Source organism: Gossypium raimondii, chromosome 1 (assembly GCF_025698545.1).
Source record: "Gossypium raimondii isolate GPD5lz chromosome 1, ASM2569854v1, whole genome shotgun sequence".
Classification (NCBI taxonomy): domain Eukaryota; kingdom Viridiplantae; phylum Streptophyta; class Magnoliopsida; order Malvales; family Malvaceae; genus Gossypium; species Gossypium raimondii.
Window position 1 is genome coordinate 47,534,969 of NC_068565.1, and position 25,509 is coordinate 47,560,477.

The 25,509-nt window shown below is 31.7% G+C and overlaps 2 protein-coding genes and 1 long non-coding RNA gene across 3 annotated transcripts; 2 read left to right on the forward strand and 1 right to left on the reverse strand.

Moving 5' to 3' along the window:
• Positions 1-354: 354 nt before the first annotated feature.
• On the reverse strand, positions 355-1,521 carry LOC105787339 (uncharacterized). Its single transcript, XM_012613700.2, has 3 exons — positions 1,135-1,521; positions 984-1,054; positions 355-882 (listed from the first exon to the last, which is right to left on the reverse strand). Exons 1-3 carry the CDS (start codon positions 1,332-1,334, stop codon positions 485-487), a joined length of 669 nt encoding a protein of 222 aa, XP_012469154.1. The 5' UTR covers positions 1,335-1,521; the 3' UTR covers positions 355-484.
• A 7,208-nt stretch (positions 1,522-8,729) lies between these two features.
• Positions 8,730-9,562, forward strand: LOC105786175 (uncharacterized). Its single transcript, XR_001131332.2, has 2 exons — positions 8,730-8,870; positions 9,176-9,562. It is a non-coding gene; the product is annotated as an uncharacterized LOC105786175 (long non-coding RNA).
• A 1,010-nt stretch (positions 9,563-10,572) lies between these two features.
• On the forward strand, positions 10,573-13,208 carry LOC105786176 (protein trichome birefringence). The gene is made up of 5 exons (XM_012612511.2): positions 10,573-11,674; positions 11,817-12,009; positions 12,107-12,300; positions 12,391-12,549; positions 12,677-13,208. Exons 1-5 carry the CDS (start codon positions 10,725-10,727, stop codon positions 13,041-13,043), a joined length of 1,863 nt encoding a protein of 620 aa, XP_012467965.1. The 5' UTR covers positions 10,573-10,724; the 3' UTR covers positions 13,044-13,208.
• Positions 13,209-25,509: the final 12,301 nt, after the last annotated feature.

Consider the following 25,509-nt stretch of genomic DNA (forward strand, 5'->3'; position numbering starts at 1 on the left):
CCACACTCAATTGGTAATCTCAATAGTTTTAAAAATCATAGATAATTACTAGTAAAAAGACTTTTTTTAAAACCCCTCCACCTTTTAGTTATTGGATAATTTGGTAAAAGAAAAAAGTGAAAACTAAATTTGATTTTAGTGGAAATGGTAAATTTGGATTTAAAAAAAAATACAGGTAAAACATAAAAAATAAATTAAAATTAGATTTGTTATATAATGAATTTTTAATAATTTCATAATTATAATACATTTTCTTATTGGCTAAGTAAAAAGAAGGAATAAAAAGGGAAATGTAACGGAAATCACAGGGATTGGTAGGCGGTAGAGAGATGGAAATTATGAAGAAAATGCCAATGGAATACCAAATCAACCAATATGTCTCTTTCACTTCATTTCTGCTTTTTGTCAAACCTATGCGTCAGGAAACCTATTTCTATGGCTTTATACACAAATTTCTACCCTTTCCTGTTACTCACTATCTTCATTAATAGTAAAACAATGGAACAGTGTCTCTAAGCAAGCTACTCATGGACCGAGCCTTCACCACCTTAACCCTCTTGTTTTCCCTCACAGCAAACGCCGGCCTCCCTGCTCCATCTCCATCTTCACCTTGATTTGTGGTGCTGGTGCTGGTGCTGGTGCTACTACTTCTCATCCTTTGCATTTCCAAATGGTGATTACACAAGCTATGATCTTTCATCTTCATTTTGTCACACCTCCATCCTTTCCCATTCCTTCTATTGCACCTCTGGTTTTGATTCCGTTCCTCCACTAACGTATCTTTCTCCATCCTTTCTCTGCTTTGCTCTTTTGTTTCGTAGCTCACCATTACTACTCTCCTTTTCTTCAATGGTATTGCTCTTTCTTCCTCGCACCACCGCCCTATTCATAATCATGCCACCCAAATGAAAACCCCTTATTTCAAAATAGAGTGGGTGTCAAATCAAAATTTCAGGGTTTACATAAAAAAAACAACAACATACCATTGAATGATAAAGATGAGGAAACGGAGTTGCTTGAAGTTGATGTCTGCCCAAAAATGCTGTGCCCCAAACTGTAGAACGCAACATTCCAGAACAATCTCAGCCAAAAACTTGATAAAAATGAGTAAAAAAGAAAATAAAATCATATTACCTCTCCTTAGTTGACACGGACCAGCTATCATCCGTAACACTTCCATCTTGAGCGACGGGGGAGTCAATGGAGGAAAGCCGGGCGTTGGTTCTACTCACCATGACATGTGACGGCGAGGTGGAAAACGACGGCGTCGGCGGAGAGGGTGGTGGAGGTGAAAGGGAGCGTTGAGGGGGGTTTCCACTGTTTCTGATCCTCATACTTGGATGGATTGTTGTAAGGAAGAAAACAAAACAATGCAGAAAGGGAGGAGTGTTGTGTAGTTTAATAAAAATTGTGATGCTTTGGTAGACCAAAGGATGCGGCAGAGGAGGAAGGGGCACTCATCGAGCCTGAACGGTGTGGATTTGATTCAAAGGGGAATCATCCACGATCTCTGTTAATACGCGTGCATTTCCTCCCGCCCAGTCCTCCTTTGACATTTGGTATCAACTTCAGTTATTCGTGACGTTTCCACAAATAATACTAAAATGGTCCTCTTTGCAACATCTATACAATCCCTTTTAATTTCATTATTTAAAAATTTACTTTTTAGAAGAAAAAAAAATTGGAGAGAAAATGTATGGTGGTATGATGTTAAATCGCCATTGAGGACAATGTTGTGAGATAATGAGTTGATGCTCCAAGAGATAGGTCATACTTGGTTTTGTGGTATTTGCCCACAGTTGCTCTGGGCTTGTGCCGAGATCTCTTATAAGGCTTGGTGCCATTATGTTGTGGGTTCTCAATAGTAAGCCAGGTTGCTCACTTGATTGAGCATTTTATGTTTGGGCATAAGCCTATTGGTTACTGAATTTGGGTATAAACAATACCTCTCTTAACTTGCTTGTCTAAAGCAGGCTTGATGGTGGCCTATGGAAGACCAATAAGAATTGCTTATCGATTTTGGAGGGGAGAGTGGGCATTAACTGCCGACAATCCTGTAGGTTGCGAGTTTATGGTGAGACAGTGGAGAAGTGCCAAGTGTTGGAAAATCCTTCACAAAACATACCCAAATCACTATAACCGGATTTTAGTACATAAAAAAAAAGGAAATTAAAACAAATTTAAAAATTACAATAAAAGACATGCAGTAAAAAAAGAATTCGAAAAACCCTTGCAACAATGGAAAGCTGATTTGAAATTACAATCAAAAACATGGTATGAACTTAGTTAAGTCATACCAAGAAAGAGCAAAGTATATTTACATTAGGTTTTCATCGCTTAAAAGAGAACAAAATAAGACATAAGTCATACCGTGGATGAATCTAACTTATTGGGACTAAGTTACCAACAAACTATTGTTCCGATGACAGTGAAAATGACATTACTTAACTTGAAAACACCACATGTGCAGTTGCGAGGAAACAAATCAAACAAAAATATCCGAGAATATATTAGGGGCATGCCAGCATTTACCCCTGCCACGCCCCCAATGTTCATGCTTGTCCCGAAGCCTCCTATCTCTTCATTGTTATTACATCAAATTGATTAATATTTCAAGCACATCCGTGTTGGTGTACTAATTTCTGGTGACAATTTGTTTATCCCATCAGCTTATTTTTTAAAATAAACTGTCTGATAGTAAGTTGCTTTGGATTTAATGAGCTTTTCTTTTTTTGTGCAGTGAATATAATTTGGTTAAAGATGACTTTCTCCAAAAGTCAGATTCGGGTTTTGAAATTTTCTGATATGATTTCCGTAGTACCCTTTCATCTAGGTCCGTTGTTCCACACATGGATCACCAGTCTAAGGTCGTCGGAATTAATTTCGAAACACATTCTAAGCTTGTAATTCCCAATGTTGTTGAGCAGAAGGCATAAAAGAACCTCCCAAGATTAGGTTTTAGACAATTGATTTTAGCGGGTGGGTGGAACTTGTAGGGAAACATATTCGTGGTTTTGGCACATAAGTTGGGAAGAGTGTGGGTGATATAGGTCAACATTTCCCAATCATTTTGGATGCGATGATGATAGGAAATGATATCTCGCAACTGATAGGAAAGAGTTGATGTAGAGGTCTAGACCCGAACAATTAATTCAAAATTTATGATTTTTTCTTAGTATAAAAATTTCCGTAAAAAGTTAGATAATATATCAATGAAAAACAAATAATTAAAGTACTAAAGAAAAAAAAACTATTGATGGATTGATGGAAAGAAGAAAGAAGATGAATGGTGTTGATGATGAATAGTTGAATAGATTATCTAGCCTCCTTTGGTGAACTTGCACCAACAAAGAACTGTTTTGACCTTCAATCAACCCCCACTTACATGAACTAATGATAAATCTCCTCCACAACCTTGAAGAATTGAACCAAACATTGTATCAAAACAGAAACAAGAAACTGGCGCATTTTAAGAAGTCTCTCATGGAGTATTTTATTAATAAAAAATTAAGAAAAATACATTATATGGTGGCTATAGAAAATTTAATATCAGACTTAAAATACTTGGAAAACAATGAAACAATTATTCCTTTGTCTTCGAGCAATTGGCCTAGTTATAGTCTTGCTTTTTAAGCTAGATTCGTAAAATATAAGACTTCATAAATATATTATTGGGCCTATATATAATCAAATTTAAGTCTCGAATTGAACTCAATATGATTTCAAAGCTAAATAAGGTTTAAAACTTGTTATTCTCGTTTTAATCACGTTCAAAAAATTTTACTTGAGTAATCCTCACTAAAACGATCATTTCTTAAGTTCCTGAAGTTGAAATAAAGTGTTTTAAAGTGTGTTTCGAAGCTAAGAGGCATATATTTCATCGGTTAGAAGACATCTCATCCAAAAATACTTGAATCCTATCCAAAAATGATCGACTAATCTTTTAGACTCGAATATTGATAGCTTTTGTGACTTTATTTTAATAAATTTCAATTCATTTATGGATATATCAGAAGTGGTTGCATGGTATTGTTGCCGGGTACATCCTGAGCTTTCTTGGTTTTAAAAGTGGTAGTTTTTGTTGGATAAAGATATAGGTTTTTGCTTTCTTCCCACAAACAACATCAATTCTTAATATAAAACTTGTCTTCAAGAGAGAGGGTGGTTCACATAATTATTGTACTGGGAAGGTAGAGTGAAAGCTTAAGCAAAAGAATTTCTCGTACGAACCCCTACTTGGCACTAAAAGGATGGCTTTCATTGAAAACATAGAGTTTGATGTGGGTCTCATGAACGAGTGTAGGAATAGTGTTGCGGTAAACTCAAATTAAACAATGAAAATGGATGAAAAATGAAAAAAAATTGGACATACATATTTACGTGAAAAAATTCTTTTGGAGAGAATAAAAAATCATGAGTAAAGAAATTTTCACTAAAACAATAAAAAACCGAAAGAGGAGTACAAGATGGAGAAACAAATAAACCAGAACCTAAAATATAAAGTTCTCCTAAAATTCTTACAAAGCCTCTCTTAATTTTGTTATTGAATTGAATTCTAAAAGCCCTATTTATAAGTTAAAATTCGTGAGATCTGATTAGAATATCTTAGAGTTATTAAAGTTTAATTAAGAGAAAAAACTTGATTTAGTGAGAAACATGTCACCATGTCTTGATGTTACTATCAACTCACTAAGACGTTATTAATTGTATCGAAATATCGTATATCGTTTCGTCGAAACATAGACTTTTTCTCAGCATGACGTTAGTTCTATTTCGGACGAAATTCGAGGTTGATTCCACATGATAAATTTTAAAATTGTTGTGTTGTAATAGAGTGGAATGGAAAAGGTGAAACATAGAAGCCGAAGACAACGCAAGTGTTTGTGTGTTTGTTACACCTGGTTTTGGGCAGTGATGACTTATGACTCCCATCCATCCATCCACTACTTAAAATATAATATTATTGGACCCTCCATCCTTTTTGTCAGCAACATGGGCCCTCCTCCAATGAAGATGCGTCACAGCCACCGCCACCGCCAGGTCACGGTGAGCTTCGGAAGTTCCTTCTCCTTTTCCCCCATACCCTTTCTGATCAACCCGTCGTACATAATTGACACGTACATTCACGCTCAATTTTAATACAGAAACAGTGATTAATGGGTCCTAGTTGGAAAAGAACAGGCAACACTTGGAAAATTTCTTCAATTTCAAGATCAATTTACAACTTCTGCCATTTTCCCATGCTGTTTGATTTATAGAAGAGCATTGAACGACCAAATATAAAAAAGTAGTGAATGGCTAGATTCAAAATTTTAAATTTTACTTCACTTTTTTCTAGTTATGCTTGAAATTCTTTCGGTACTCGAATGAAATAATTTGTAATCAGGGATGAAGCTAAAATTATTGATAAAGTAAATCGGGATACTTTTATAAAATATATATGTTCAAAGGAGGCATAACTCATATGAGTCCGACATTTATTTTTAAGTATTTTAAATTTAGAATAATCTTAATTACTAAAATTTAGGAAAATAAAATAAATTAAATGCTCAATTTGTATTAGACAATAATAGTATTTAGATACCATTTATGCTAATTTTAATTATTAAATCAAATTTTTACCAAATTAATATTTAGATACTACTTTGTATTAGTTTACAAAATTAAACTAAAAAATTACTAAACCTATCATACAAATTATAAATTCTATAAAAGAAATCAAATTTTAAAAAGAAAAAATTTGAAAAACTTAAAGGGGCTTCAAAAAATTTTACAAAATATAGGGAGGTCAGAGCCCCTGCAACCCCTAAATTTACTCTTGTCTGCAATTTTTTTAAGGAAGAAAAATAAATATCGAGTACGCAATTCGCTTAATCTTGATAATCCTAATCTTTTGCAGCCTAAAACTTGTATTGCATGTTTAAAAAAAGAAAGAAAAATTAAATATTGTGTTTTTATTTTAGTGAGGTAGATTAAATCCTAAATTTAAAGTTTAGAAACACTAGTTTTCCTCAATAAATATTTTTTTATTATTTTATTATTTTTAAAAAAAATAAAACAAACTTTTGGATTAGTGTACCACAAAACTTGGGTAAGAATCCTATATCTATATTATTATTTAAGTTGTTGATTGAGTTAGTGTCACCCTCAGTCACTAACTTGGTTAGGAAGTTACGAGAACGCACTTCCATAATTAAAATAAATAATATTTTTCGAGGGCATTTTACTTTTTTCATGTAAAAAACCAATAAAAATATGCATATAACAGAATTTAAACCTACACCAACTGCATTAATAAAACCATTAATTTACCATTTAACTAAAGATTTTTACTTTTATACATTTTAATTTTATTATGTACATTTTATTACTTTCATCAATTGTATATATTAATAATTTATTTGATTGAATTGGTGTCACAAGTTAACTCGGCATCGACTCAAGATTGATGACAACACTATGATAAACAATTTAATCTAATTTTTATTCTAATAACGTCGTATTTCATGTGTTATTATTAATTAATTTGAACCATATATTTCATTATTTATTGTATGTGATTTTAAGCAAACATTTGTGTTCTAAATTTGTAATTTTCACACGTATAAGCATGTGACAGGTTTCTAGTAGTATTTTAAGCTTTATAAATTTTAATTTATAAACGAAATAGCAAATGTTTATAATTTTACATATTTACCCTATCATAACATACATTTTTACACAATTCTTATTACTACTCGTGATCTATCTATAAAAAACCCACAAACCGGAAGAAAATCAGCATCTAAGTCCCCTCAAATCTATATCATCTTAGTTAATGCAACAACAACACTACCAACTAAGCTAAAACTCAATTGGCTCTTAATATAATATTTAGGATAAGGTTGTCGAAACCACATTTTTTTGAAAAACAAAAAAGTTTAGTAGTCGACTTAAAAACGAAAATTGGAGTCACCACCGATCTTTTAAAGAGGTGTGATCAGATCACCTTGAAAACGATTTTAGGTCTACGAATTTTGAGAAAATATGTTCGGGAGTCGGTTACACACGAGGAAGGGTTAGCACCTTCATAACGCCCAAAATTGGTACCGAATTGATTGTTTAACGTCTTAGTGTCGAGAATTTGAAAAGATTTTAAAATACGATCCTTTCCTTTTTATTAATGTTGATTTTATAAAAGATGCTTGGATAAATCGAGGCGAATGTTAAAAGACCTTCTCGTCTCAGAGTAATAAAATGTCATGCCCAATACATTAGGACACAACATTTTTAGTCCTCGAGAATAAGCTTGTCTTTTGATTTTCAAAACTCTTGCGGTGAAGTTAAAAAGGGATATTCAATTACCTTAAGTCAGATGAAAAATTGAAACCCAATACGTTAGGGCACGATTCCTCAAAATTCCTAGCATTGAATATTTTCCTTATTATTATTATTATTTTAAATCTTCATTTCGAGAAAATGACATGTCACATCCAATACATTAGGACACGACGTATCGAATTCCCAAGAATGAGTTTTTATTTATGTGTTTTGATTAAAGAAAATTTTCGATTATTTAGATTCAACGAGGAAAATTGGAACCCAATACGTTAGGGCTCAATTCTCTCGAGGATTCCAAATTTCGAATATTGCGTTATTTTTGAAAACTTTTTGAATAAAAATGCTCTCGATACTTGGATGATATTAAACGCAACTTTTGAACGAATAAAGCGCAATGGATTAACAATATACAATACGAAACGATAATTTGTGAACCGAAATGTATTCTAATGAACTACGAATAATTAATAAATACAAATAAGCAATACAATACGCATAAGAGCAATAATCTCATACCATATATTATGCTAACATTCAAAGACTAATGAATCTAAAGTCAATCAAAATACTAAACAAATTAACACACATGAAATTGTACAAGCTCTTAAAATTATTTAAGAAATATGAAAGAAGGAAATTATAGATTTAAAATAAACAATATGTATGTACGTGAAAATTTGAAATAAATAAAAATATAGTTAAAATAAACACTACATAAAATAATAGTATCTAAATAAATTTTAAAATAAATATTATATGAAAAAGAAAATCAAATACATAAAATAATATATTTATTAATTTAAATAAGTTATGCATATGGAATGAAAAAACTTCGTATAAATAATAGTATATAGCAATATATATATATATATATAAATAGATAAAGGAAAATATAACTAAATATAATAGTATCAATAATAATATGAGTAATAATAATAATAATAACAATAATAATAATGAAAATATTAAACTAATAAAAAAGAAGCAAATAACACAAAAAGAGGACTAAATTGCAACTAAAACGAAATTAATCAGGAAATAGTATAAATAAGCAAAATAAGGGCCACTGTGCAATGCGCGAATAATATGGGAGGCCGAGTGGGAAATATCCCGCTTCCCAAAACGCTGCGCAGTAACATGGACCCAGATGAAATCAACAACAAAGTATGCTGCTCAAAATTAAAGAAATTAAAAGGATCGAATTGAAACACAGCGCAAAATAAGAAGGACTTAGCGCGTAATTATCCCTCTCCATACCAAAATGCGCGGATCTAGCTGCGGTTGGATCGGGTTATTGGGTATGTCGCTAAACGGCGTCGTTTGGAAGCTAGGAACCCTAGCCCAAAACGGCGTCGTATTATGTCATTATATAAACTAAAATTTCTTTAAAAAAACATTTGCAGCTAATACTTTTTCAGAAAAAGAGAAATTGCTGCTCCTCTGCTAGGGTTTTGAAACCCATCCCCTTACCGTCGCCAGTCCGCTACTCCTCCGCCATAGCTCCGCCACAGACGGCGATTTGAGCCGACGAGGAGTCCACCGACCACTAGGTAAGTCCCTTTCTTTTCTCTTTATTTCCTCTTTTGCAAATAAGAAATATAACAGATTAATCTTGAAGAAAAACAGAAAAGAAAGAAGAAATCGAAAAAAGAAAATTTCAGATCACATTTTGAAACTCTTTTTTTTGCTTTTTTTCAAAGGTTCCCTTACAACGTTTTAGAACCCCCCCCCCCTTTATTAATTTTTTAATGGCTTTCTTTATAGCTGAAATAAAAAACATAAAAGGAAATCTCTTCTCCTCTCTGTTGGCCTATTGTTGTTCCTTTTCTGTTGCGTTTGTTGTCGTTTGCTGCAGGTACGGGTACGGAGGCGCGGACGTGGCACGTACGTGGGGAGAGGCGTGCTCATATGGAGGTGTGCGTGGCTGGGGAGAACGGCGCTGGAAGCTGCTAGGGTTTCAACTTCTGATTTTGCGTTGGGCCGCTTCGTGGTTGGGCTAGGGTCTAGGCAAATTGGGTTTAGATTTTAATTGGCCTTAGTGGGTTAGCATTTAAGCATTTGGGCCACTGTATTGGGTTGATTTTGGACTGTGGACATTTATTATTATTTATTCGATTTTTTAATTTTTGAACTGTATGTGGGCCGGGCAAATTTGGGCGATTACAAAGGTATCTATACAGGTCTACAACATAGTTGAAAATGTAATTTCATTTCTTTAATGTTAAATAATTTAATTTGTATATTTTTTGTATAATGTCAAATTTAGTCTTCAATATTTATATTTTTTTATCAATTTGGTCCTTATTCCTTTTTAGCTAAATTTGGTATTGAACCTTTTACAAAATAGTCAAATCACTAGTTTTAATGAAAATATTGACTAAAATATTAGTTTTTTTAAATGATGTTAGTGTGCCAACTTGCATGGTAGTTCACTTGTACTTTCACTATTTATCTTATATTTCATGCCAACGAATAATTTTTAAACATATAAAATAAAAATATATAATATTCAAAAGGTCATAAAATTTTAAAAATTAGCATGAAGTATATGTGGACTGTTATTCGAGATGTCATGTTTAAAAATTTTAAGATTTTAGTCAGTATTTTCGTTAAAAAACAACAATTTAACTTTTTTCGAAAGGTTGATGGATGAATTTAAAATTTTTTTAAAAGATTGAGGGTAAAAAAGTACAAGTATTAAAAACAACCAAATTAAGGTTTAAAAAATTTAATTTTTTAGTCAGCATTTCTGTTGAATTCGACTTAGGGTGGGTTTGGATGGGCGATTGGTTGCGGTGCGGTGCGTTTAGCTTACTTTTTGTCTCACGCTACAATATCGTTACAGTGTTTAATCTCACCGCCACCGCTATTTTTACACTAACCGCAGGCAAATGCACAACCCATCCAAACCCACCCTTAATGAATTTAACAATTGAGTACCAAAATATTATAATTCAAAAAGTACAAGGATGAAAAACAACCAAATTAAAGTACATAGACTAAATCCATAATGTTTGTAAAATATAAGGAGTAAGGATAGAATTTAACCAATTCATAATACTGACCCTAAAAGATATTAAATTAATTTTCATTAATTCAATTATATTTATCTGATTTTTTTTAAAAAAAATTGAAGGATAAAACCTTGGTAATGGCAGAATTGTTAATTCCATAGAAACTGGTCCCTTTTGTTTGCCCTTTTAACCCTTACTTATTTTTGATCTTTTTCTTTGTCTCACACTTTCACAGGGCTTCTATTTCTCAAAACAAGTCTTTGTGTCCTTACAGTACTCTCTCGACATTCACGACTCTCTCTTTATGTACAGTCACTTTCACTTTTAAACCTCACCCAGATTTTCTCTCCCCCCAAACACCAATTTTCTCTTCAATTTGCAGTCCATTCCATGGCTGATATAGCCAAGTACGTGCCTGTCAATGGCGGAACAACCGTCGGTACAGACATTAAGAACTTGTTCTCAGTCATCAAAACTAGAAGAACTGTGGCTTTGTTCATGTTTGCCTTTGTCGGTTTCACTCTTCTTTTAGCATTTTGCCCTTCTTCAAACACTTCTTCTCCCTGGGTTACCAACATCTTTTCAGCATCCTCCACTAATTCTGCTACAAGATCTCAATTCTCTTCTCTTTTTGATTACTTCTTTTCCAACACCTCTTCTTCCCCTCAACAAAGCACTAACTTCACTTCCCCTTCTTCTTCTTCTTCTTCTTCTTCTGGTTCTAATAATCATACCAGATCTAACAATGGTTCTACTGAATTAGGCAACACAGGACAAGAGCTACTTTCTGACACAAACATCAACGAAAACACAACTTTTGCCCCTTCTAACACAAGTACAAACAACACCCAGAGTTCGGTTTTGCATGCAAATCTGACCCAAGCTTCATCTCCAAGTGTTAATGAAAACCCACCTAGCACAAGCAACCAAGTTGAGAAGAAAGGGAATTCTGAGGTTTTGAAGGTTAATCAGACTACGCCCGTCGTTGGAAATTCTCCGGCCAAATCTGATTCTTCCGACAAAGTAAGTTCAGGGAAGGGAGGGAAAAGTGTAGCTGAAAAAGGAGTGGTGTCTAACATCACTGCTTCACCGACAAAGAAAAAGAAAGACAATGGGAGTGGTTCAGAGCTGTCAGCTAAACAGGGGATTGAGAGTTTGATGGAATCTTTAATGAACTGTGATTTGTTTGATGGAGGATGGGTGAAGGATAATTCATATCCACTTTACAAACCAGGGTCTTGTTCCTTCATCGATGAACAATTTAGTTGTATCATCAATGGAAGGCCTGATAAAAGTTACCAGAAATTGAAGTGGAAGCCTAAAGGCTGCACTTTGCCAAGGTATATATATTTTGGTCTTTGAATTAGCCTTAATAGGGAATGTATGTGCTATTGATTCTGCATTTTAGGAATTACATGCAAATGAAATTTGTTTACTTTCTCATTAAGCTAAGATTAATTATTGATCTCTTTCTTTTGGAAGATTGAATGGGGGTCACATGTTGGAGTTATTGAGGGGGAAGCGTCTTGTTTTTGTCGGTGACTCACTGAATAGGAATATGTGGGAATCACTCGTTTGCATATTGAAAAATGCTGCTAAAAAACCAAAAAATGTTTATGAAGCTCATGGAAGAAGCTATTTTCGAGGGGAAGTTTCTTATTCATTCATATTCAAAGTAGGTTCTTGATATTTCCTATTGATGGTATTGATTGTTGAACATTATACTTGACATTCTATGAAACTTAATTTGTTTCCTATGGTGATGAAAATAGGATTATAACTTCACTTTAGAGTTCTTCGTATCCCCATTCTTGGTCCGAGAATGGGAAATGCCAGACAAAAATGGAGGGAAGAAGGAGACGTTGCGGCTTGACCTTGTCGGAAAATCGGCTGATCAATATAAATCAGCGGATATCCTTGTTTTCAACACGGGGCATTGGTGGACTCATGAGAAAACTTCCAAAGGGTTGGTTGATTATATTTCATTGCAACTTTTCGCAAATTGTAATCGATGATTTTAATGATGTTTCCTGTATTAAACACTGGAAAACTATAGGAAAGATTATTACCAAGAAGGTAGTCATGTTTACGAGGAATTGAATGTTCTTGAGGCTTTTCGGAAAGCATTGACAACATGGTCTAGATGGATTGATGCCAATGTAAATCCGATGAAGACTATGGTGTTCTTCCGCGGCTATTCTGCTTCTCATTTCAGGTATAAAAAGGAATGATTTTTGCCATTGTTTTCGATGTACGCAGTCCGGTTTTAAAGTCTTGGCACCTACATTGAGAAGTATGCTGGCATTTTCTAAATCTTTTATGGTTGCTTAATCTTTTTCCAGTGGAGGGCAGTGGAATTCAGGAGGAGCATGTGATAACGAAACCAATCCGATCAAGAATGAGAAATATCTAACGCCATATCCGTCAAAGATGTTGGTGTTAGAATTGGTGCTAAAGGGGATGAAAACGCATGTCACCTACCTAAACATTACTCGACTAACCGATTTCCGAAAGGACGGTCACCCATCAATCTACCGGAAACACCCGAAGCAAAAATTGTCGGAGGATGAAAGGAAAGAACCTCTAAAATACCAGGACTGCAGCCATTGGTGCCTTCCGGGTGTACCGGATTCGTGGAATGAGCTTCTCTACGCGGAGCTCCTTGTAAAAGAAAGCAAGATGAGGCAACATCAAAGGAGAGCTAGGTAAAATATATAGATCATACAAACTTAGATTTTTTTTTGGTTTGAAGTTTTGAAATTGTAGGAACAAAGAAAAGAGCAAGTAAAGATGGAAAGATTTTTCTAAGCTTCAAATTTTCTTTGAGGATTGTAATTATTCCAATAAATGAAGCTCTATGATTCATGATTGTAAGTCTTCATTGCTTTATAGTATAATAGAAAATAGAGAGAATGATTTTGAGATGGAAAGATTTTTCTAAGCCTCAAATTTTATGATGATTGTAATTAGTTTGCTTTTATCTATAATATATAAAATAAAAAATAACAATGGGAATGTGAGTTTAGTCTTAGCTCGATTAGTATGCAATGCAGGATGATGGGTTCGAGTGTAGGGGTGTTCATTCGGTTAATCGACCGGTTAACCGACCCGAAATTACTATAACCGAATTAACCGACCTTCCAAAAATTTGAACCGTTAACCGAACTGATTTTTTTTTAAAAAAATTTAACCGAACCGAAATTTTTTCGGTTAATAAGGTCGGTTAACCGAATTAACCGAAAATTATGTATTTTTTATTTTTGGTTAAAAATTACTCGAATTACTCGAATTACCGAATTAACGAATTAACCAAATTACGAAAAATACCGAATTACCGAATTTTTTATTTTTATTTTAAAATTTAAAAATTTATAAATTATTAAAGTAAATTGGGTTTTAGACTTTAGTAAATTGGGTTGTCTTTTAGTTTTAGTTTTATTGGATTGGGTAATTGGGTAAACTTTAGTTTTAGTTTTATTGGGTTGGGTAATTGAGTTTGGGTTGGGTTGGATAATTTTATTTATTAATTTTTTCGTTAACGAAAATTTTGGTTAACCGACGGTTTCGAACCGAATTAACCGTTAACCGAAAAATCATAAAAAAATTAACCGACCCCCGACCGAAAAAATTCGGTTAACCGACCGATTAACCGAATTCGGTCGGTTAACCGAATTTTTTCGGTTTTACCCGAATTATGCACACCTCTATTCGAGTGTACTAAAATGCATAAGTTGGCATGGGTTATGGGGATTTATAGTTATTGATAGTTGTATTATTATGTTTAGTTTACTAAATATTTTTTAGAAATATAATGATAATTTACTAATTTATCTTTATAAAATAAAATATTCATGTATCTAATTTTATAATAAATTTTATTTTAACAAATATTTAATATTAAAATTTAATTGAGAATTTTGTAACATAATTTACTTTAGATATTGAAAAAATATATAATTTACTTGAATATAATTGCTTTGAAATTTGATTGATCACTTGTTTTATATATTTTATTTCTAAATGGGCTATCAATCATTTGCCCATTCTTAAAAATTATTCTAGTAGAATTCTCAATTACATACAACAAACTGTAATTTAAAGATAAATCATGTAAAAAGTTCTCATCAAATTTATAATATAATAAAATTGAAAATTTCAATTAATATATTGGAAAAAAGAAAATAATAGAAAATAAACATAGTATGTATAATTAAATATGCATATAAAAAATAAAATCAAGAGAAAAAAAATTACTTTTGAAGAATCTGTTGAAGTATAAAAAAAATCAGAAAGGACTTTAGTTTATTAACAAACTAATAATTAAACTAATATAAAACAAGGTTAATTGTCTTAATATTTTTTAACCTTTCGATCTATATGGGAAATTAGCTTTCCTACATTTTATCATGAGAATCACATTGTAATAACTCGAGGAAAGTAAATAAAATTTGACATATCTAAGAGTAATTAGGAATATTTATTTTATACTTATTGACGGAATAAAAACTTTCACAAATAAATTTAGGATGTTGACATATTTCCATTACTATTATTTAGTTTTTAAAAATACATGGTAACATCTTAAGCCTGCAAACATAGGGTGTGAGTTAAATCGTTAAGTCTATCTAAAACTTAACTTATAAATTGGTATTTAAATTATTTTTTTATTTTGGTACCTAAAATTTTTTTGTCACAAGTTATATCGAAACTATTTTTTTCCAAGTCGGTACCTCATACGAAGTGTCGTTAAATTGTTAAGTCTATCTAAAAAGAAACTTAACCAATAACTTGATACCTAAACTATGTATTTTTCCCATTTTAGTACCTAACCATTTTTTTTTGTTACAAGAGGTACCTAAACTTTTTTTTCCTAACTTGGTACTTTTGTAGTTCAATCGTTAATTAAACCGTAAGTCTATATTAAAAAAAAACTAATTAAAGATTGACATGTGGCAAAAAAGACAAAAGGTAGTATTTTCTCTTTTAAATATATTGTTTTTATTTTTTTCCCTTTCTTTAGAATAAGACCGATGGTTGAACCAGTAAAGCCACCCATTTATAAAAATAAAAAAATATTTTAAAAATAGAGAAAACTAGTTAAATTATATTTTTTAGCTTAGTTCAATCAGCTTGTATCAATTTGCAGGTCAACTAGTTCAACCCCTATCTCCAGAACGATACCTCAATTGATCCAACCAAGCATTCCGCTCCGGCTCTAAAAGCACTGGTTCTAATTGATGAAATAACTTTTTTTTTTTTATTTCATCAGGTCAAACAAGCAAGCGATGAAGTTTAAAAATAGAATTAATCGCTAGCATCGGGAGGGAAAATGAAACAAAGAGAGAAATAATGTAAAAAATAAAGAAAATGAAAGAACACAAAAATATTTTTAAGTTTATAAGTTTATATGATGTGGCGGATTATTACTGGTTGGAATTTTTAATGGATATAACATTTTTATGTAAAATGGGTAACAAAATAATAATTTAAGTACCACTTGCAATAAAAAAATGTTTAGGTACTAAAATGGGGAATAATTGCACAGTTTAAGTACCAAATTATGGGTTAAGCTTTTAAAAAATAGATTTAATGATTTGTGGACGAAATATGAAATTAGAATTTTCACCTTATAATAATTAATTATTGTATTTTCTATTAATAATACTCTACTGTCGGCAATTATTATTATTCTTTGGTAAGCAGCTTGTCGGTGACCTCAAGCTTTTGTTTTTAAATATTTTATCTCTTTTATTTTTATTTGAGTATATTTTTGAAACATTTTTTCTTGATTTAATGACAACATTAAATTTTAAATTTTTTTGCCACTAGATCTGATCTTACTTTCGTTCCTTTTTCTAAATTTTGTTTTACTTTTTTTTTTCCATAAAAGATTATTAGATTTAGGTTATTTATGAAAGTGTGATGTTTTCTACAATAACATTGGGTACCGTTAATTTGTCAGGTGACATCACTCTGAGTTCTTCTCCATTATCAGTCAATCCTATCATTTGAATTTTTTTTTGAGTGGTGTCGCCTGTTACATTTGTGGTACCGACATGTATTTTCTTATTTGTACAACATAAAAGAATACGATACCAAAAAAATTATTTTTTAAAGTGGTGCCGCCGAAACAGTGGCGTCATCAATATGATTTTTTTAAAAAAACAAAAAAGTGGCAAAAAAAGGAAAAAAAAAAGCGAGGTAAGGTGGCATTGCTAACTTGCTAGGTGACACCGATCTGAAATGTAAAAAAAATAGTCATTGTGAAGAAAAGAGAGTAGTGACTAACTTTTAATGGGTGCTACCCCCTATAAATACCCTCTGGCTACAAAAAAAATTTCGATCGTTTATGGTTTCAAATAAAACAGGAGAGTAGAGACGAGTTACTAGAAATCAAAATTGAAGATAAAAAATATGATGAGGAAAAATTTAAGGTGGTGTTACGTCACAAATTGGTGACAACCAATATTACCGTAGAATACATTCTATTTTCGTAAATAATTTAGATTCAATATAAATTTCGTGATTAATTTTTATATCATTTTATAAAAGAAAAGCTTTGAATATATTTAGAAAAAATCCTCTTTTAATACCTACGGTCTTCCTCCCATTTTATTAAATTTATCTTTAATAAATCTAATATTTTTAAAATTACAAAATATAGAATTTCAAGAAACTGAGACACGAATCCATTATGGATGACCCTTTTCTTTAGGCGTAATCAAACCCATCTTCTAAGCAATGAGATAATTAATGTATAAATAGGTTTGACTTCTTTCCATCATTTCTCTACTGATATCAAACTCGATTATCCGTCTATATTATTATAAAAGTTTTGATTAAATTTAATGTGGCTTAACTCGTACTATTAGGCAGTATTTAAGAACTAATCTTTTAGAATTTAGATTTTAATTTTAAAACAGAGTAAACTAATTAGAAATGTAACGTTGATTATAATTTTTCAAATCTATGAATTTGTTAGAAACCTATTTTTGGGTTTGATAAATTCATGCTTTTTTTTCTAATATATATTATATAAAGTCTCAACTAATTTGTGGATAATATATATCATTTGTATAGAAATCCATCTTCCTCTTATGATGCTAAGGAGCTTTGGTACCTCAAAATTTTTAAGTATTTTATTACTCACTTGAGATTTTTAATTCGGCCCTCAATTTTATTTAAAAAATTTCATTAAATTTATAAATTTTAATTAGATGTCTTAAAATTTGGTGCGAAGACCCGCATGGAAACTAATTTAGAATTTCTTATGAACTTGATTTTAGTTCAAAAGCAAGCCAAAATTGATACAAGTTGGTCAATTTGTGTTAGCCCAAAGGCACATGTACTTTTACTATGTGATTGGGCTGTTAGTGTTTGGTTTGGGTTGGATGTGATTGTAATATTCCAAAATTTTAGTCTTTGAGAAATGATAAGTATTTTAATTGTCAATTAAGTATTTAGAGAGAAATTATGAATAATAAAATTTAGTATGACTAATTGCAAATTTTTTAAAGTCAAAGGACTAAATGTGTAAATGACCCATTTGGGAAGGAGGTGAAATTGAACAATTTTTTTTATGAATGTGATATTGATATTTGTCGATACGTGAAGTTGGAAAATTGAATAAAGTAGGAAAGTACAAGGACTAAAGTGCAATTTTTCCATTTATGGAGGAGGGACCTAAATTCATTTTTTTCTATTTTATTTGATATTTGGAAACATAATCATGAGATTAGAATATCTAAGTGTTGAGATGTAAAGGACAGAGAGAATTTGTGGAAATTAAGGTTGAAATGAGGTGAAATATGGACTAAATTGAAATAAAAAGAAAAGCGTGGCATTTTCTACACATGTGGAAGGCTGAAAGGCAGCAGCTTGGGACATCAAAAATAAAAGAGAAAGAAAGAAAGAAAGAATAGCAAGGAAAAATTTTCATGCATTTTTTTAGAGTTTTTCTTTAAATTTATAGCCAAATTTCATATCCTAGAATGCTATGGAAATATTTTCTACCATGAAAATTACTTAGTTAAAGAAGGAAGTGAAGGAAAAACTTGTGAAAGTGAAGAGAAAGTAAAGGATAAAGGTACGATTTGATGATATTTCTTAAGGGTTTCATGTTATTTTGATATGAAATCATGAAAAGATTATGTTGGTTACAAGATAATGGTTATGTTTTGTATATGCATGCATGGAGAGAAAGAGGAAAAGATGAAAGAAAGATGATCAAGTAAAGGAAAGCTTTGAATTAAAAAGAAAAGGTTAAATTCAAGTGAAGAGAGTAGGTAAGTACTTAACTGAAATAAAGCTTGTTTATTTTATTTTGAATGTTTGAGTATTTACAATTTTAATACGAATATAGATATATATATATGGTTATGAATATTAAATTTAGTAGTGAATATATGTAAATAAATGTATGTTAGTAATGTAAGAAATAATAAAGTGATAATTTAGTGATTAGTGAATTTCATGAAACTAAGGATTGAAAATGATTTATTTGTCATAAATTGATAAGTAAATGTGAAATAAAAATGTATTGAATGTATTTATGTCATTCAAAGTGAATAAGTAATATGATACAAAGTGATATATATGTGATATATCAAGTATGTTATATGAAAATGATATGTGAATAAATGCCTTAGTGAACTTAGAGGAAATATGATATATGATAATGAAATGATTTTGGAGTTGAGAGGGGTTGGGGGTTCGGATGGGAACCAATTTGGTGATACGGGGGTTCGAAGGGGATTATGAGAAGAGTATTGGGTTATGTGATGTGTTGACTAGAGTTCCCGTATATTTTTCTAGACTTCTCGTTATCAGAGTTTCGTTATAGGTAGGTGTTCGTATTTGGCCTGGATCTCTATAATGTATCGAAATTATTGAACTCCTCTAAAATTCACTAAGGACTACAAAAGTGAAATGTAAAATGTGAAAGTAAAAGTGTACGTGTAATAATATGTGAAAATAAAGTTAAAAGTGAACATGTAAATTAAATTTTTAAAATATATGTGAATTAAGTGTTTGTGTTATGTTTTTGAAATGAGAGAAAGATTTTGATATGTGAATGTAAAAGTTAATTAGTGATAATATATGTTGAAGTGAAAGCTATACGATATAAAGTTAGTTTAAATGATTTTATATTTTGGAAAATGATTTAAAAGTTTAAGTATATTAGTGAAAGAAATTGTGTGAATAAATATTATTAAAATATAATTAAATTGTATATATATATAAATGGTAAGATTGAATTCAATTGAGCACTTACTAAATTATTCACATAGCTTAACGCGTTTGTTTAAATGTGTAGGTGAAAGAAAGTAGAATGGAAGTACATAGACTACTTCTTTATGAGAATTGTTACTTCAACTTGGACCACATCACTAATCCAAGCTACAAGACCAAGTTCCTTTTGGTGTGTGTATATATATATATATATAAATTTAGGACATTAGAGATGGCATGTACTTAAACTTGGTAGTGTAAATATGAACTATAAATGTTTAATAGAAATGTTATAAAGCAAGTGTATGAATGTGATTCTAGAAGATGATTAGGTACTTAAATGTAACATTTCTTACTCGAATATGTTATCAAATCGGGTGATGGGTGTTACAGTGACTTACAAAATAAGAAGAGATATGCACTACAACAAAATAGGTTTTTAGTGACGTTTTTGGGCTTATAGCAGCACTTATAAGCGCCACTAAAACTATTTGAGGCGATTTGATAAGCGCCGCAAAAAACGCTACTATAGACAACGCCACTAAATTTTGTGGCGTTTATGTGGAAAAATGCCGCTATAGAACATGACATCTAGCGATGCTTTTCCCACAAACGCTGCTAAAGAACATGACCTTTAGCGGCGCTTACCCCACAAATGCCGTTATAGAACATGACCTTTAACGGCGCTTTTCCCACAAACGCCACTAACATGACCTTTAGCAGCGCTTTCCCCACAAACGCCGCTAAAGAACATGACCTTTACGATGCTTTTCCCACAAATGACGCTAAAGAACATGACTTTTAGCGGTGCTTTTCTTAAAAACGCTGCTAAAGGTCATTTTCTTTAGTGGCGCTTTTCCCAATAACGCCGCTAAATGTCATGTTCTTTAGCAGCGTTTTTAGTAAAAGCGCCGCTAAAAGTCTTGTTCTTTGGCGGCGTTTGTGGAAAAAATGCCACTAACTTTAGCAGATTTTTAACAATCCATTTTCATTCATATAGAACCCGAATTGTCAACATAATTTCCTGTAACATCAAATCCAACAAAAAACTACAAATCTAAATGATACTTCAAATCCAACTAAAGAAATATGTATATGATCTAAATTAATAAATGAAATAACAAAATTTATTATATTCTAAAGTTATAATGTTAAAATATTCTTACAATAAGAAAACAAACGTCTAAGATAGCAGATTCTCATGATTCTTTGAAACGTCTTCATCATTTTTTAAAGTCAGAATGGAGTCGTCATATTTTCGCTTCCTCGTTCTTGCCTCTACTTTAAGTCAGAGTGGAGTTCTTCATATTTTTTGAGCCTCTGTTTCTCTCGATGCTGACTCCGCTTTAAGTTGAGCAATTTGCTCAACTGTGTTCGCTTGCATCTGAGCCATCTAGTCTCATAACCTCTGAACTTCAGCTTGTGCCTGATTCCCCGAGGGCATGTATTGTTGTGATTTGAATTTAAAATATTGGGTTGGGTTAACAAAAGATCCTTGAAATCGAACCCGACCATACCTTTCAGAACCCAAAACTTCAGTAATAATTCGGTTATCAATGTCGTCAAGGTTAATAGAACTATCACTCGAAGCGACCGCTTTATACTCTGCCCTTTTATCCTTTAGTTTCTTCTAATAAATCAATCAAAGAGTTAGAAACGAAATATATAATCAAAACAAATGCAACATAACTTAACATTATTTCATTACAAATGACGAATTAAACCATTATAATTAAACATGATAAATATTTAAAATAATTCAAATTTTATTAAGTAAATATACCATAATTTCTGCAACTTCAGTAGTCATAGGAGATCCATCTTTCTTTCTATGTGTAATGTCAAAAAGCTGAAGGTGTCCAACTTTTTGACCAGACGATAGTTCCTACAATATAATAGGAAAAATATTATTTTGTAGAAAGTAATTAATATTTGACATAATTAATAAATTCAAAATACCTCGTCATCAGCTACACAAGCAAAACTTTTCGACCCAACTGTGTGCGAGAATTTTTGTTTTTGCCTACTTGTAGTTCTAACTCGCTCACGATCCTACATTATGAAATTATTATTACGTATATAGTAAATAATATAAACTGAAATAATTATTAGAGTTTAGAAGTACGTAATATCTTTCTTTTCTTTGAATTCCAAAATCTAACTGCATCTTCCCATTGGTACCTTAGCATTCCCAGCGGGACATTTTCCAATTTCTCTTTGAGGCTTATATTTTTCTTTAAATATTCCTTCTTTAAAGCACTTTTATAGTCTCTCCACTTTTTTCCTAATGCCTTCTTCACATAATTATCTGAGACCTCTAAAGTAAATCTCTCCTGCAAATAACACAAGTTTAGAAAGTTAATATAAATGAAACTTAAACCAAAGTATTATAAATTACATTCACGTTATTACCTTAATATTATCGAGAGCTTGATTTTTGTTACTATCAGGCATATGATGTCATGACTCGTAGTTGATAGGCAAAGATTGGCATTTCGTGCTATAATCCCCAAGTATCTTGCTAAAAGTCGAGCTTCTGATCCAATAGGCTGACCATGACTGTTTCTAGCTACTTTGACATGCTTGACAGAATTTAACTCGTATAGATATTTTAATAGCGTACGTCCTCAAGTTTTGTGCATCCCACCACTTTCAGCTAAAAAAATGGTATATTATAATATAATAATTTGAAACAAAAATCAATAATAAAAGTCAACATGCATGTAAATTAAAGTTAACACTACTTTGAATTTTTGCAGGTTCATCAGCTGTATTCGGAACATTCGAAGATCCAATAGCAGTCTGTTGTTCACTATTTGGTTCTTCCGAATTTGGAGGATTTTGAACAATACTTAGATCTCACAATTTTCTTCTAGGCATTTTATCTGCAATACACATAAAATAGTTGAAATATTAGTAACTAATTACAAAAATAATAGTACAAATAAAATAGTTGAAATATTTAACAAGATCAAGATTTAAATTATAATATTACATATAATTAAAAAATCGTAAAATCTTACTACATCATGATTCGTAAAAATCTTCACCCACATCTTAGTGAACCTATTGAAATTGTGTACTAGTACTAGGGATAGTTTCATTTAAGTTTTGTTCTAGAAAAGACAATGTTTCTGATCTTTCATCGATGTCATCTCTACTTTCATTGCCCATGTCAAACAAGTCTCTATGGGTGTTACGGAGTACAACGTACCAACCCTCATCAGTTGCATCTTTCGAGTAAAAAACTTGTTTCACTTGAGAAGAAAATACATATGGCTCGTCAATCAATTGTTGTCCAGTGTGAATTAATCGAGAGAAGTTCACCATTGTAAAACCAAATTGATCTTTTTTTAATTCCGCGAGCAATAGTAACATCAATCCAATCACATTAAAATAAGACAACCTTCCGTTTGCCATAGTAATCCAACTCAATAATGTCAGTAAGAAGTCTGTAATACTCCACATTTCCCTCAATATGATTACTGTCCCTAGCACTAGCATAACTTGTAATTGAAGAATTAACAACTATTCCACAATTTTGAGTCCTCATTAATCTTTTGCGAGATTTTGTATGAAACCTAAATCCATTGATGAGGAAAGCATTATATCTTTTTACTACTCTATTCGAACCTTGGAAAATCCATTCAACTTCGTCATTGACGTCCTTTCCACTTCAAACCTATTGAATCGAAAGTAAATTAATTAATTATAAATGTTATTGGAAAACATTATTATTTGTCAATGAAAACTTTAGTTGCATACAGTTTGCCCTAACCATTCATGAAAAGATTATGTGAATAACTTATGAATCTCTCGATGTTGTAATCTTTGGGAGCGTGAACGAGATCTCAAGACTTGTTAGTACTCACTACGTTAAAAAATGGATTACTTGCTTAGAAGATAAAAAAATTAAAAAGATGAATATTTATCAAATTCTAAAATTTACTTGTGTAATGGTTCAATTGAATCGTGGTGAAAAAGAACATATCGATGTGCTTGTACCCAAGATCTGTAACACCCCTAACCCATATTTGTCACCGGAACAAGGTTACGAAGCATTGCCTGAATATGCAGATCAAATACAGAAATTTCATATTGTTTAACATTCATGTCAGAAATTGTTCATAAAGTCTCTTATATGAGCCCTCGAGGCCCAGAACATGCGTTAGAAATAAGTCAGGACTAAACCGGGTTCTCAGAGAAATAAGTCAGGACTAAACCCGTGCCTCAGACAGTTTGGGCATTCGAAATAGGGACACACGGCTGTGTCCAGCCCGTGTAACTCTCTGACTTGAGTCACTGATTATTTGATGACTCAAATAAAATGTTTTAAAGGAACTAAATTAGAATGCTAACCATAATTTAAGAGAGATAATTATGAATTCCAAAAAAATGATTTTCATAAACCTAAAAATAAACATGAAATATATGTTGAATTGAAAAGAAAAATTAATATTTTGATATATTAGTGTTCCATTTGCCAAATGCATCATTTTGCCATTTCACTTTTTTCCCTCTTTTAGTGTTTGTGTTTTGCTTTTTGACTTTTTAATCAATATTAAGTGGTTCCACAATTTATTATAAACATAAGCTTTTACATTAATATATATATATATACACATCAATATCCATATGAAATTTATTTTAGGGTTTAAGGTTAATAGTTTAGGGTTTATGATTTAAAGTTTTAGGATTTAGAGTTTTGAGGTTTAAGGATAAATAGGGCACAATCGAATTTTTTAGGGGTTGAAATTAAATTGTAAGTAAAAATGCAATCTCATCATTTTGATAGCATATATTTTTATAATTTTTAAAGGATTAAATCAAAAATTTTTCATTTTAGAGGGACAAAGTGCAATTTTACCTTTAATAATTTAAAATTATAAATAAATTCAAACAACCTAAATGGAAAATTTTTCATTTTAGGGGGGCCGAGACCCTGTCAACCCCCTAGTTATGTCCCTAAATGTATATTAATTATAGAGTTTAGGATTTAATTGAATATGATTTACTTGAGATTGTAAAAGCTCGAATTCAAGTTGGATTTGTAATTTGAGACGTAAAGTTTTTTTTTAAAGTTGGATTGAATTTTATAAGATTCAAAATAAAAATCGAGGCATTCAAAATTATTTAAGTTTGATTTTGGGATTTTGGGGAGGGGGAACTGATTTTGGGAAAAAGACCAAGGCATTTTAGGGCTAACAAAATAGCGTCGTTTCATAAAAAAATACATATTCGCGGCGTTTGGACCAAAAACGCCATTATTGCTCACCTTTTGTGACGTTTTTCTCATAAACGCCGCTATTGCTTGATTTATTGCGGTGTTTTTTTGCTAGTGTACTAATGTATAACCTTTGCGGCGTTTTTTGTCCAAACGCCACTAAAAACACCGCTAAAGTCCTATTTTCCTGTAGTGATGGTTACTACCATTGATGAATGGTTCAAAGTTCTCTTTGGGGATAATAATTCACATGAGGAAAAGAAGATGAAGGGCATACTTGTTGGATATGCTTGACTTATTGGATGAATCAAAACTCATCCTCTTTGGTGAATATACTTGATAAGGATGGTTTACCTCTGAGTTAGATGTTGTTTTTGACTCTAGATATTCATTAGTTTAATGGTTATATAATCTTAGTAATAACCCTTATCAAATATTTTTTTTTGAGTTTTGTTAACTCATACCCGATTAAGGACATGTGGCAAGTCAGAAGGATGCTTGAGTAGCAAATTCGATAGTGACCAATCAGAAGGTCACCCCATTCTAGTCACCCAGACAAGCAAGAACCACCTACAGACCCAAATCCCCAACCTTCTGTTAAAAATGTGTTATTGTTGGTCACCAAATCTCACGTGAGTTCAACTGTTTTGTACCGCCAAGTCAAAATGAATGACATGATCTGTCCCATCACAACCATCTTCGTCCCATCGAAGACATTCA

Excerpts from the sequence above, each read along its gene's own strand:
- LOC105786176 (XM_012612511.2), top strand. The coding sequence starts at position 10,725 with ATGGCTGATATAGCCAAGTACGTGCCTGTCAATGGCGGAACAACCGTC. Across the intron at positions 11,675-11,816 it reads AAAGGCTGCACTTTGCCAAG|ATTGAATGGGGGTCACATGT; the intron begins GTATATATATTT and ends TTCTTTTGGAAG. Across the intron at positions 12,301-12,390 it reads CATGAGAAAACTTCCAAAGG|GAAAGATTATTACCAAGAAG; the intron begins GTTGGTTGATTA and ends GGAAAACTATAG.
- LOC105787339 (XM_012613700.2), bottom strand. The coding sequence starts at position 1,334 with ATGAGGATCAGAAACAGTGGAAACCCCCCTCAACGCTCCCTTTCACCT. Across the intron at positions 1,055-1,134 it reads TCCGTGTCAACTAAGGAGAG|TTTGGGGCACAGCATTTTTG; the intron begins GTAATATGATTT and ends TGCGTTCTACAG. Across the intron at positions 883-983 it reads CTCATCTTTATCATTCAATG|GGCGGTGGTGCGAGGAAGAA; the intron begins GTATGTTGTTGT and ends GATTATGAATAG.